General features: G+C 34.1%; 1 protein-coding gene across 1 annotated transcript in view; it reads left to right on the forward strand.

Moving 5' to 3' along the window:
* PTPRQ (protein tyrosine phosphatase receptor type Q) overlaps window positions 1–13,552 on the forward strand; it is a 196,965-nt gene that overhangs the window by 178,529 nt on the left and 4,884 nt on the right. Inside the window, exons 40-44 of the mRNA XM_033118569.1 lie at window positions 563–639; window positions 7,033–7,167; window positions 7,372–7,497; window positions 8,350–8,498; window positions 11,813–11,948. Of these exons, the coding sequence (XP_032974460.1) occupies window positions 563–639; window positions 7,033–7,167; window positions 7,372–7,497; window positions 8,350–8,498; window positions 11,813–11,948 (623 nt within the window). The remainder of the gene's footprint in view (window positions 1–562; window positions 640–7,032; window positions 7,168–7,371; window positions 7,498–8,349; window positions 8,499–11,812; window positions 11,949–13,552) is intronic.

Here is a 13,552-nt window from a genome sequence, read left to right on the forward strand (position 1 = left end):
GTTCAGAGTTTGAATTGACCTAATTCAAGAACAATTTGGGAATATCTCAAAATTTTAAATGCACAATATGATTTGGGAATTTTACTACTAGTAATGCATTCTACAAATATACTCCCATATATCTATATAAAAATTTTAGTTATGTTTATTCAGCATTTTATAATAACAAAATGAAATTAATTTAAATCTTTGAATATGATATATTGAAAGAATGTAATACTACATGGCTTTTTAAAATAATGAATTAGGTATCTTTATTTATGCTAATAAGGAAAGACAAAGGTAAATGGAAAGAGCAACTTGCAGAATAAAGTGTATATCATCCCATTTGCAGTTAATTTTCTATGAATATGTATAGAAAATCCTGGAAACATATACAAGAACATATTAACAATCATTGTCTCTAGGTAGTGGAAATATGGGATAAACGGGAACTTCTACTTTAGTTTTACACCCAAATGTAATGTTGAATGTGATGTTATGAACCTCTTCATACTACTTTTATAATAAAAAAAGTAGTGACAATTTAAAATTGAATTAGCATTAATTTCTTTTCTTCTAGATAATAATAACAGAGTGAAACTGATAGCTGATGCTAGCATTCCAGGATCGGATTATATTAATGCTAGCTATGTTTCTGTAAGTTGCTATTTTTATATATTTTGTATTTTTGTAAAACATAAGTTCTGAAATTACATTACTCTTCCAAACAACAAATTCATTACAACCTCTATGGATCTTTTTTTTTTTTTTTTAATTTATTGGGGTGACAATTGTTAGTAAAATTACATAGATTTCAGGTGTGCAATTCTGTATCACATCATCTATAAATTACATTGTGTGTTCACCACCCAGAGTCAGTTCTCCTTCCATCACCATATATTCAATCCCCCTTACCCCCATCTCCTACCCCCCAACCCCTTACCCTCTGGTAACCACTAAATTACGTTCCCCAGATTAATTTTCAAACCCCGTGGCCTCTATGGATCTTAATGTGCCAGTTTTTAATATAACAACACTATGTACCCCCATTTTATAGATGGGGAAGTGGAGTCTCCTAGCAGAGATTTTAACCTATCAACAATCAATTCAGTAGGAAGTGGCAGATGTACAACTTCAGGTTACATAGCCCATGGTCTGTCTACTATTTCATGTGTGTTTTCAACATATTCTCTGTATACAACGAGGTCTGGCAATCTTTCTTCCAAAGAAAAATTAGTCAAATGGACAGTCATGTCCATATAATATAAAAACCTATTGTGCTCTTCTTCCCTTTTAGATTTGTGGTCTTCTAAAGGTACTAAGCCATGTTCTTTTTTTCTATCCTCAGCTACTTGTGGAATGTGAACTCCATTGTAGCTACTCAATGAACATCTCTTAAGTGAACTAACAGGGAGAGGTGGATTGTGACATGCCTAATGTACTGTCTCGTACATCATAGATGATAAATGCTTGATGAATTGGATTGAAAATTGAATGAAACCAAATTGTTTTAGGGATCTTCCTCTCCTTCTCCTTCTTCTCTTTCTCCTTCTCCTTCTCCTTTGCTCTTTTGTTCTGTCAATGCTCATCACTGTCATGGGTACATAAAACCTTGTATGCACTCAAGACCAACCAACTGAGTTGACACAACCATGAAATCTCAGAGTAGAAATTCCCCTTGTGGTTAATTCAACCATTTACCTTGGAAATCTTTCTTAAAAATTCCTGACAATTAGAAGTTAACCCCTCTTGGCATTGATTCATCCACTTTCTCCTAAGACAGATAAATCTATTTCTGTATAACTCTAATATACAGGGTTTTTTTTTCTTTAAATGAGATGTGTTCCCTTATGTTTTCTCCCACTGGCTCCAATTCTAATACATAACAAGGTTAACCATCTTTATCATGGGACTTCACAGTTACTTGAGGGTTTCCTTTACTGCCCACACTCACATAGTCTTTTATTCTCTTATTCATAGGTCTTCTGACTCAGGCCTGCCCTTCCCTTTGGTCACATTTGAGCTCTACTGTGTAATGCTCCATCCTTTCCCCAACATCCAACATCTGTGTCCTGGGTCCCATTACCTCCAAGATTCAGCTGGGGGAAGGGATTCATTCTAAATTCTATATGGGCTGATAGTCACTACAAAATTACAATCATATACTGGTCTTATTGTGAAATAAATGAATAAAGGGAAAATTAAGATTTCTTAATAGAGGAATGGATATGGGGGGGTGGTGGTAGAGAAGTTAGCATCCTTTGAATTTCATCCTATTTTTATGCTAGAACTTTAAATCGGCTGAAAAAAAGAGTTTACGTTTGTGTCAGCATACTTTATTCATTTATCAAATGACTGATTCCCTTGAAAATGTAATTCTTCTTTAAAGATTTTGGTGAAATCTTGTGGTTACTAATTTTCATCGTAGCCTAAACTCTATAGCATGTTGAAGTTTTACTTTGATTTACATAATGATGCATATTATGCATTTAGATATTTAAATTTAATCAATGCTCTAACGATCATATGAGGTCTGACAATTATTAATAAGTTCACAAACTTGTTGCAATAATGTTGCTAACCTTTTTTGATATCAGAGAGATTATTCATTATGAATTTGTACCAACTGGCCAAACAGTTAGCCAAGTTTACTATTTGGAAGTGCTGAAATGAAAAAGTTAGACGACCTGAGCTTTTCGCCAACACTTCATGGCACTTGCATCACGACAATGAACCCGCTCATGCGGCACTGTCTGTGAGGGAGTTTTTAGCCGGTAAACAAATAACTATTGGAACACGCTCCCTATTCACCTGACCTTGCCCCCAGTGACTTCTTTCTTTACTCGAAGAGAAATCCAGAAATATTGAAAGGAAGACATTTTGATGGCATTCAGGACATCAAGGGTAATACAACGACAGCTCTGATGGCCATTCCAGAAAAAAAGTTCCAAAATTGCTTTGAAGGGTGGACTAGGCACTGGCATGGGTGCATAGCTTCCCAAGGGGAGTACTTCGAAGGTGACCATAGTTATAATCAGCAATGAGGTCTGTAGCACTTTTTCTAGTATGTGTTTGTGAACTTAATTGTCATATGATACCATAGAACAGGAGGACAAAGGCAAATGGTTGTATCAGTGACCTATTGATTTGTACCATTTTTTTATTCACCAGTAAATAGATACAAAGCAATAACTCACATTCGCTAATGTGCAGCCAGATGTGGGGTAACAATATAGGATATGAATATGATTAGGAAGGAAACCAAATGGTTTCAGTAGGTGTAACTGAACCACATAGATGACATAAGCAAAGGAATATTCATGAATCTCCATTGTAATCTCTAAATATTATAGGTTGTCAGGAGATAACTATGAAAAGATTATAATGCAGGATGAGCAGTAAACTTAGGAGTCTGAATATATATATTCTGCTGCCATCAAGTGATGTTGTAATATAATAAATCTTACAACAAAGTCACTATGACCCATATGTAATGACATGCATAATCATTACTGAGCTGCATGGTAAGCAGGCCCAGATGGAAAACACTTTAAGGCGGGTTTTGGTATTGGAGTGGGAAACATTGCTTTGCTCTTACTTTCCGGGGAAATCTCCTTTGCTTGGGATGCCATGACCAGATGGAAATAGATAAAGCCTTGATACCGTAGTGGCTCTCACTTCTCCATCTCCAAATGTAGGCGGTCTTCACCTCAGAAAGAATGTCTCATACCTCGATTTTCCCTCATTCCCCAGTTTTGTCATGGCACCTCCATCTGAAAGTTCATAAACCCTTGTCCCAGGAGCGAAAGATAGACGCCATCTACAAATGGGTTCTTTGTAAGCTAAAGGAAAAGGGAGGAGAACTATAAAGGGAAGTAGGGAGGAAAGCAAAATAATAGGGGTCAGATGGAAAAGCAAAATACTGAAGTCCGGGGAAGGGAAAAGGGAAGACCAGCAGCAGGTGGTCTGAGGGACTTTCCGGCTGGAGAAACTCCAGGCCAGAGGCTATAACTAGATCAATATACCACCAATATATGTAGCTCACTGCCCTGTGCTGTTCTTGGGAATTGTGGCTGAAGCTAGGACTCACTGAGAGCCTGGGAGTTTTTGTTGAAGAATGGACTGTGGGAGAAAGGTAGCAAGGAAAAGAGATACTGCATCCCTATAAACAATCACTAACTCCACAAATGTTTTCAAGAGAGCTAACAATAAGAACATTAAGTAATGGGACAAGAGGAAGGCCCGGAACCCTCAAAACGATCTCTTCTGTCGACCAGATGCCTGAAATTACAGTAACGTGGGCATAGCTTTTACTATAATTAGAGATGAATGCTGAAAGGTTATGATGCAAAAGAGCCGTAATAACGTCAGAAATATCAGGTTTGTTCCCATTTTGAGAGAAGATTGTAGTACCTAAGGACATTGAGTCTCTGAAAAAGTGAAATGTAGCTGACAAAGAGAAACATTTTATAAATTGATCAGTTGCAATTAATTATCCTTACCCTTGAAACACTTTCTTTATTTGGTTTCCGAACACCCTTCTATTTTCCATCTACAGTTTTTTGACTCTTTCAAGTCAGTTTCATTGGTTCTCTCTTATCTCCTTGACTACCAAACATTCACATATTATCTATAGCCCAATCCTTGAATTTACTGTTTCTTTCCAAACTCATTTCTTTGGTAATCCCATCTATTCTCATGATTTTAAGTAAGATCTATGTGCTAATTACTTTCAAAGTATGTTTCTAGCTTGGACTTTTTCCTATATTCCAAACCCATATACCCAACTGTCTTCATGACATTCCCACCTGAGCATTTCGATAATAGATAAGGATTTCTAGTTTAATATGTCCATAATGAATTTCTAATTTTCCCTTCAAATCTACTCATCCTGAAGTTTTCTCCATTGTCCTTTGAAATCATTATTGATTATTCTATTTTCCTCATACTCAATATCCAATCCATCAGCAAATTCTGTTGGCTTTCTTCAAAATATATCTAGATCTTATCACTTCTCACCATCCTCATTACTATTACCTAACCTACCCTTGGTTCGATTGTTGCAATAACCTTCTAACTACCCTTCCTCTTTTCACCTTTAAATCCATATAGGCTGGTCTCCTTACAGAAATCAGAGTGAAACTTAAACCATACACTCTATATGTTCATAACCTTTCCATGGTTTTCTGTATCATTCAGAGTAAAAATCAAAGTCTTATAATTACCTACTGGGACCTAAAGCACCCTTTCCAACCTCCCCTGGGCTTTCTAACGTCATCTTCTATTACTGCCCCCCTCATTTACTCCAATCAAGCCACTTGCTGTTTTAGAGCAATTCAGACACATCATTCCTTTAATACTGTTACACTCGACTTTCCTTCTACCTGGAACACTTTTCTTCCAAATCCTGTAGGGCTTACTCTCTTCTTTCTTCAAGTCTTTTCTCAGATGTCAACGGCATGTCTTTTCTGAACACCCTATTTTCTGAAAACCCGCTCTCATGGCATGTATGACTTTAGAAAGTTCTGTTTTTTGCTCATTTTAATAGATATAATATCTATTTCCCCTAACTAAATGTAAGACAAATGAGTGTAGGAATTTTGGTGTCTTTTTTCAGTGATGAATCCCCAGCTCCTAGAATAGTGCCTGGCACATAGTAGGCACTCATTAATGTTATTTGAATGGAAGAATAGTGCATATTTTAAAAGACTGTGAAGAAATCGACCAAAATTTTCATGGTTCATCATTCTGGGTAGAGAGATTATAGGTGAATTCGACATTCTATTATATATACTTTTCTGAATTTTCCAATATTGTACACTGAAAATATATTTCTTTTTTAACCTAAAAAATAAACAAACTTTTACAATGTAAAATAATTACACAGCCATGTGTATTTCAACTGAGACTGGAAAACCAGAAATGCTTTAGCACATAATGTATTCAAGAGACTAAAGGTTTTATCCCAGAGACTGTCACTGGCTAGCACTGGGGTTTAGGAAAATCACCTAAAGTTCCTCATTATTCTTTAAAGTACAATAAAATAGTTGGATTGGAGTTTACGGTCCCTTGAAATTTAAAATGTTTATTATTCTTGTGTAATACTGTATTCTCTGACTACTGAGATAATTCCAATTTAAAAATAAATATTACCATTTATTCTTATTCCTTTAAATATTTTGATGTTTGGAATAGATGGAATTCCATTACTAACTTTTTATTTATACAGTACCTTCCTTTTAGAAAAATCCACAGATACAGCTCAAGTTGCGTGCATCCATTCCAAGCGAATGCATCCATTGCAAGCAAATGGACAAGTTTTAGAACAATTTGATAACATGTACAAGATCTATGATAATAGAGTTGAGACAAATCTCAGGTCCTGTAGTAGCTAAATGAACCTTCATATTAACCTCCACATTACTCTTGGTTACTCTGGAGAGTATATACTAATGCCACAGTTTAAGCAGATAAGTAATTTCTTAGAGCAAGAGTATGAAAATATCTGCAAAACCCATACATATACAACAAAAACACACTGGAGTGGGAAAGTTAGCTAGCTCTGGACTCGTACTGTCTTACCAACTGTGAGATCTCAAGCGACTTACTTCACATTTCTAAGCTTCAGTATCTTCATCTATAAAATGAGGATGATAGTACTCACAAGGTTTTTATAAGAAATAAATTAATTGATATATTAACTATAGTTTGCTTAACATATTGTCTGGCATAAAGTAAGCATTTAATTAAGGTCAATGTTATTATTTCTTATGTGGTCCTTAATGTTTTATTGAAAAATTAGAAATAAATTTTAAAAATAATTACTTGTATAGTATATTCACATTGTGAGGTTAAAAATTAAATGTTGGAAATTTTGAGTATTTGATATTATTTAGCATTCAAAATCCACAATATTCAAAAATAGTTAGATCATTTTACGTTTTAGTATATTTTTCATATATTGCCTCAAAACTAAAAACTACTATATACATGTATATATGTATACATATATGTAAATATTCATGCGGTATTGTAATTATATCCTTCTAGGGCTACTTATGTCCAAATGAATTTATTGCTACTCAAGGTCCATTACCAGGAACAGTTGGGGATTTCTGGAGAATGGTTTGGGAAACCAGAACAAAAACATTAGTAATGCTAACACAGTGTTTTGAAAAAGGGAGGGTAAGTTACTTGAAAATCTTTTCACAAAATGTTATTTTATAATTGTGTTAATATATGTGTGACAATTTCAGCTAATACTGTGAGTCATCAATAACTTGGACATCTATAAGGCAGTTTTATCTTTGCAGCAAAACTGTGAGATATATATATATATATCTCAGTATAACAATGGCTTTTATGACTGGTGATTTTCTCTGAATACAGATCAGATGCCACCAGTATTGGCCAGAGGACAATAAACCAGTTACCGTCTTTGGAGATATAGTGATTACAAAGCTAATGGAGGATGTTCAAATAGATTGGACCATCAGGGATCTGAAAATTGAAAGGGTAAAAAATGGTGGGGGGCAAGAACATGGTAGTAAATATGAGTGCTCTAAATGTCTAAATTAATTTCTAGAACTATCCTTTGCAATAGCACCTATATATCACCAATACTTTCCTATTATTTTCTAAACATAAATTTTGAATTGGTGTCTGACCTCAATATTTATGTCACTGTGTTCAAATTCCAAATTACATGGTTAAAGTTTATATGAACCAATTAGCATCACATTCTTAGATAGACAAGGGAAGAAAAAGGAGGAAACAACTAGATTACTAGGTTTATTTTATTTGATAAAGAAACTGTAATATATGACTTAAAACAAGAATTATCCAAATTATTCATCTCTATCTATATCATAATAGTTTGATTTTATGTTTAATCCAGAACCAATACAGAAGAGATAATGTGGGGTCCCATTTTATCAGTTTATATAAGTTCCTATACACAAAGAAAATGATATAAGGATCTTTATACTTTCCAACATTATCAGACACTTAATACCCGTGTTTTGAATAATTGGTGCATGTGTTTATTTACGTTTGGGGTCCAAATTGTTTCAAAATCTATTCTAGTGCTACAAAGTGTTATGCTACATGTGTATATAAATACTCTATTATCATCATCTCTTTGCAAGCTTTCTTATTCTTTCCATTTATACTGAAAAGAAATTTTCTTTATTGTAGCAGTTATAGAAGACCTTTCTTATAGGATAAATGAAAACAGTTTCTTCTGTTTGGTCAATAGTCATTTTTAAAAGATCACCTTCAAAAGCTAGGACATGTGAGCTGTCTTCAACCTTAATTGAGGTATTTAAATAACTGTATCAGGCTTCTTTAACCTGTCACTTTGTCTAGCACGGGGATTGCATGACCGTTCGACAGTGTAACTTTACTGCTTGGCCCGAGCACGGGGTTCCTGAAAACAGTACCCCCCTAGTTCACTTTGTGAAGTTGGTTCGTGCAAGCAGAGCACATGACACCACACCTATGATTGTTCACTGCAGGTAAGAAAGAGATATTACATGTATGAAATACTAGAAATGGTTTTAAACTCAATGTGGTCTTTTTAGTATCATGATACCATTGATTATTTTCTGGCAGTAGTTAATATAGATTCATTCCAGCTTTCACCTCTCAGAAATTTGACTGGTTATGACAAATAAAGATGCAGCTTAACAAAAGTTCAGATGGCAGAAAAAATGAGTGATGAATGTGTCCAAAAGCAAATATATATATATATTTATACACACACACACACGCATATATATGTATATATATATATGCTTGAATTTTCTTGAATTCTTGACTGAATTATGACTCTAAAGGCCTTTAAAAAATTAAAATGTATGGCCTATAATTAATATATGTAAGATTTTGTGAATTTTATGAATAAACATCTAATCTTTCATTGTTTCAATTGGTATTATTATACTATTGTAAATTAAATATCTCTATAAAAACAAATTTCTGGGAGTTAAAAGGATAAATAAAAGAAAATGAACTTTAAAATGTAGAATATTAAGTGACCAACCCAAGTGTGACTCCAAATTTTTACAAAGCTTTAGCTACACAAATGTCTTCCTTTGACCTAAGTCTTTGAAAATGGTTAATAGAATATGACTATAAATTGAGATTTTCCCCCTCATTATTTATATTGGTATTTAATGCTCTTAACAATAATACTTAAGTTTGTTTAGTATTCAGATTTTTTTTCTGGAGAGATGGATATGATTTATGTTTCTTAACATGATATATCTAAATCAATTTCAACTTTAGTCTCTTCAACAACTGGAGTTTGGAGATTAGAGAAAAAGTGGGTGATAATATTCTGTTTTATTATTTCACTTACATATCTAGAATAGGTAAATTAGTAGAGACAGAAAGTCGAATTGTGGTTTCCAAGGACTTGGAGGAGAGGGAGACGGGGTGTCATTGTTTAAGGGGTACAGAGCTTCTGTTTGGGATCATGACAAAGTCTGGAAATGAATAATGGTGACAGTTGCGCAACAGCGTGGGTATGCCTAATGCCACTGAATTACGCACTTAAAATGGTTAAAATGGTAAATTTTATGTTGTGTGTCTTTACCACAATAAAAACGTTTTTAAGTAACAATATCTTTCAAAACCACAATAATTAATAAGGTAACTATTAATTATAATAACTCCGATAATTTATTAACAATTTTTCTAACAGGTGTATACTACAATTCATGTGGTTAAATAAATGAGAAAACATTAATTTTTACTTTTATTTAGAATAAAAAAAACTCAATATGTAATTTAAATAATTGTACATTTTCCAGGATTATTTTGGATTTTTAAAATTATAAGTGTAATACATAAATTCTTGATCATGATAAAATATCTGATCAATGTTTATATTTTAAAAGCTTCTAAAACAAAAAATAAAAGCTTCATTCTTACCCACCCAACTCCATTTTCCCTTTGTATACATAAAATTTTTTAACCAAGTAGTTTGCTCTAACAGTTGGCTTCTAAATTTAGTGACTGATTTTAAGCTGGCATCATAAATGATTAAAACATTTAATGGATAGTTGCCTTCAGCTTCTCCGTGTCTTCCATACACACTGCCACTGGCACTAGAGGCCGTTGAAAAAGGAAAGCACCTACTCCGTGGAAGCCTCAGAAAGAGTAGAGAGTCTCCTTTTTTGTGATTTAAGTAGATAAGTGATAAGCAAGAAAAAGTGGACTTATATTAATAATCATCTTTAAATATCATTTTAAAGCTACTATATTTTTATCTCCATCTCCAACTTCCCACTTCAAATTTTAGACTGATACATGTAACTTCCAATTTAACATGACAAATCTAAATGACCACAAAATTCTGACAGTTGGATGCGTCCACCAGTGAACACTTGATTCGATTTCCAAGCTCACTCCTCCTCGTTGTTCACATCTTGGTAAACAGCAGGGCCACTCTGCTTGGTCCAGAAACTCTGGACTCATCCTCGACTCTCCTCTTCTTCTCACAGTCCATCCCGAACCCAGCAGCAGATACTCTGATGGCTGGCGCCCTCTCACCTCATCCCTGCACTCTCCACGCCCTGGTCTCCTTGCTCTTCTTCAAACACGCAGCATGCGCTCGCTCTCAGAACTGTTCTTCTGCTCCCTCTGGCTGCCATGCTCCTCCTCTCCCAGGTACCCACGCGGTGCGTTTCCTAACCTTATTCATGTTTCTTTTCAAATATCACATTATCTGAGACGCTTTCTCTGATGACCCTCTCCTATCCTGTCACCCTCTATCTCCTTAACCTGATTTATCCAATTTCATAGCGCTTACTATCACAGGGCACATTCTATGCATGTTTGTTTGTATTTCTCTCCCTCTAGAATGCAAGCTTCACAGGTGCAGGGGCTTTGTGTGGTTTACTGCTATACCCCAGATGCCTGGGACAGTGTCTGACCTTCAAAATATATTGAATGATGTAATGACTGATGACTGTGTTCCGGCATACGAGTATGTGTTATGTAGTTACTATAATAGGATTTATGCTGTAATGCTCACTATTTCTTAGATGAAATCACAGGAAATTAATGACACACTATTTCTTACCTACAAAAAGGGCAGTTTCATGTTGTTCAAAGTAACATAAGACTAGGTGACCTCTCAAATGTCTTTTTTTTTTTCTTCACCTTTCAGGTTTACTTCCTATAGTAACCATTTAAAAACCCAAGAGTCTTGTCTTTTTAATGGGAGTTTCTGAATAAATCTTGTCAGGTTTATCAATTAACAGTTTCTGTGGAGCACATACCTGTCCTTAGATATTGAACTGATTTCTTAAAAGGAAATCATTTCTCAATTTTCTTATCTATAGGAAGTAAAATTCTACAGGAGAAAAAAAATGAGAAGAACATATGAGAAACTATTTTTCAATATAATGCAGAGGAAATGCTCTATGGGTTAAACATTTGACATTTTTAATGTTTAGCATTTCTGTGGTAACCAAAAATGTGTTCAATACAAAGTTTCTGGTTTTAAGAATTTTCAACAATTTTTAAAATCTTTTCCATACTTCTCCAACTACAACCCCTAAAATATTAGGAAAGAAGAGGAAAAGTTCAACTTGTTTTTTAAAAAACTCAAATATTTGATAAAGTATTAATCATAATCATTTTGCCCTGTCTAAACAGTCTTGGTAACGATATAAATCCAAAGAAACTCTGAGAAAATTTTCTTCCAAATAAAAAAAGAACTGTTTAGAATTTACCACTATCATAGCTCATTTTCTTCATCAGGGTCAACATGAACAACCTTTTGCTGAATAATTTTCCTGTAATTTCACTCTTGCTGCAGTGCTGGAGTTGGAAGAACTGGAGTTTTTATTGCTCTGGACCACTTAACACAACATATAAATGATCATGATTTTGTGGATATATATGGACTGGTAGCTGAACTGAGAAGTGAAAGAATGTGCATGGTACAGAACCTGGTAAGATATCTAAATTGCCTGTAGTGTCAGCTCTACAGTTTCTACCTGGGGGGATCTTAGTGGCAATGATTTGGTTGAACATGTATTTGAATCTGTATTTAAATAGCAAACACTCTCTTTTCCTACATTATAAACCTGCTTGGGTGTGGGGTGGGGGTGGGGTCTTCGGGAGGGCAGCTGATAGAGATTATCAGAGAACTAAAGCCCACAGTCACCTTTCAACGTTGTTACTTGACTGCTTATCCTAACTTGTTTATACTGATAGGCGTGTAGAAAATAATTCCACAAATTGATTTGTTTTTAGCATGTAGCATGTTTGGGGAGCTTAGGAAATGTATCAAATCAATCTCTTTTGTAAACATGCTAAAAGTTGTAATAGGGAAACAGTTTAAAATATTACCTGTTATGAGGTTCTGTGTTTTTCACTTGTCCATATTTATCTTTAATAATCATTTTAATAGTATATATTAAGTGGAAGTTTTTTGTTTGATTGCTTTGGTTTGGAAGTAAAAATATTTCCACAATATGTAGATTTTTCTTCATTAAAAAAAATCATATAATGTTAATGAAACTGAAAAACCTCTATTGAGTGTCTGGTAGGGTCTAAGTGCTACACTAGATTCTGTATATGTATTATTTTATTTAATCCTTCATTTATAAAGTAGATGGAATAAGATGAACCAATAGACTAAGTATTATTGGCTCTGCTTTACAAATAAGAAAGCTGATGTTCTGAGAAGTTAAGTGATATTCCAAGGTTATACTTTTAACTGTCAGAGCCAAAATGTAAACCCAAGTCTGTCTGTATGTTCCTGTCTGTATCTTTGGATTAGGATTTGTATACTATACAAATAGAGATGTTCTCACAGTAAATATACAGATCTGCTCTAACAGTATTTTCCAGGGTACATCCTAGAAAACAGGCATTGCATTACAGTTATTAAAGGTGTGAGAAAACAGATTCTTTGCTAAAATAAATCTGAGAAAGATGTTAAACTGATTTTCTTAGAATTTCTTAGAGCCTCTATACGAATGTACATTGACAGTTACAAATCCAGAACCCTCGTGGGCAACATTTCCCACACCTCTGTGGTATGAAATCTTTGAGCCCTTTTTGACTCCAGGACCTATAATGCCATTTCATGGAACATTAATGTTCTTAGGAGGATGTCACTCTAGACCAGAGACATCCAGACTTTTTGGATTGCACATCTCTTGTGGGAAAAATGTTTGAGCATTCAACTCCAATATATATGTATTTATTTTTAATATGTACATTGTACAGTTATGTAGATTATTAAACATGTCTCCAATAAAAAATTGAAAAACCGTAATATATATATCAGATAATCATATCAGATAATTGAAAATCTAGCTAATTGCGACGGCTTCATTTTATCAGTAGGTATTTTTAAAAGATAAAATATATACTTAGCCCAGGATGATTCTGTTTCGGTAGTGGTTTAAAACACATATTTTAAATTATTGTTTAATTTTTCTTTAAAGTAATCTGGCATGCTACAAGATTATCCTAGTAGTACAAAGAATGTCAACCCTGCCATTATCTTGACATTCATTTGGGCTTGCATGATAAATATTATCTT

This window comes from Rhinolophus ferrumequinum, chromosome 10 (genome assembly GCF_004115265.2).
Source record: "Rhinolophus ferrumequinum isolate MPI-CBG mRhiFer1 chromosome 10, mRhiFer1_v1.p, whole genome shotgun sequence".
Taxonomy (NCBI): domain Eukaryota; kingdom Metazoa; phylum Chordata; class Mammalia; order Chiroptera; family Rhinolophidae; genus Rhinolophus; species Rhinolophus ferrumequinum.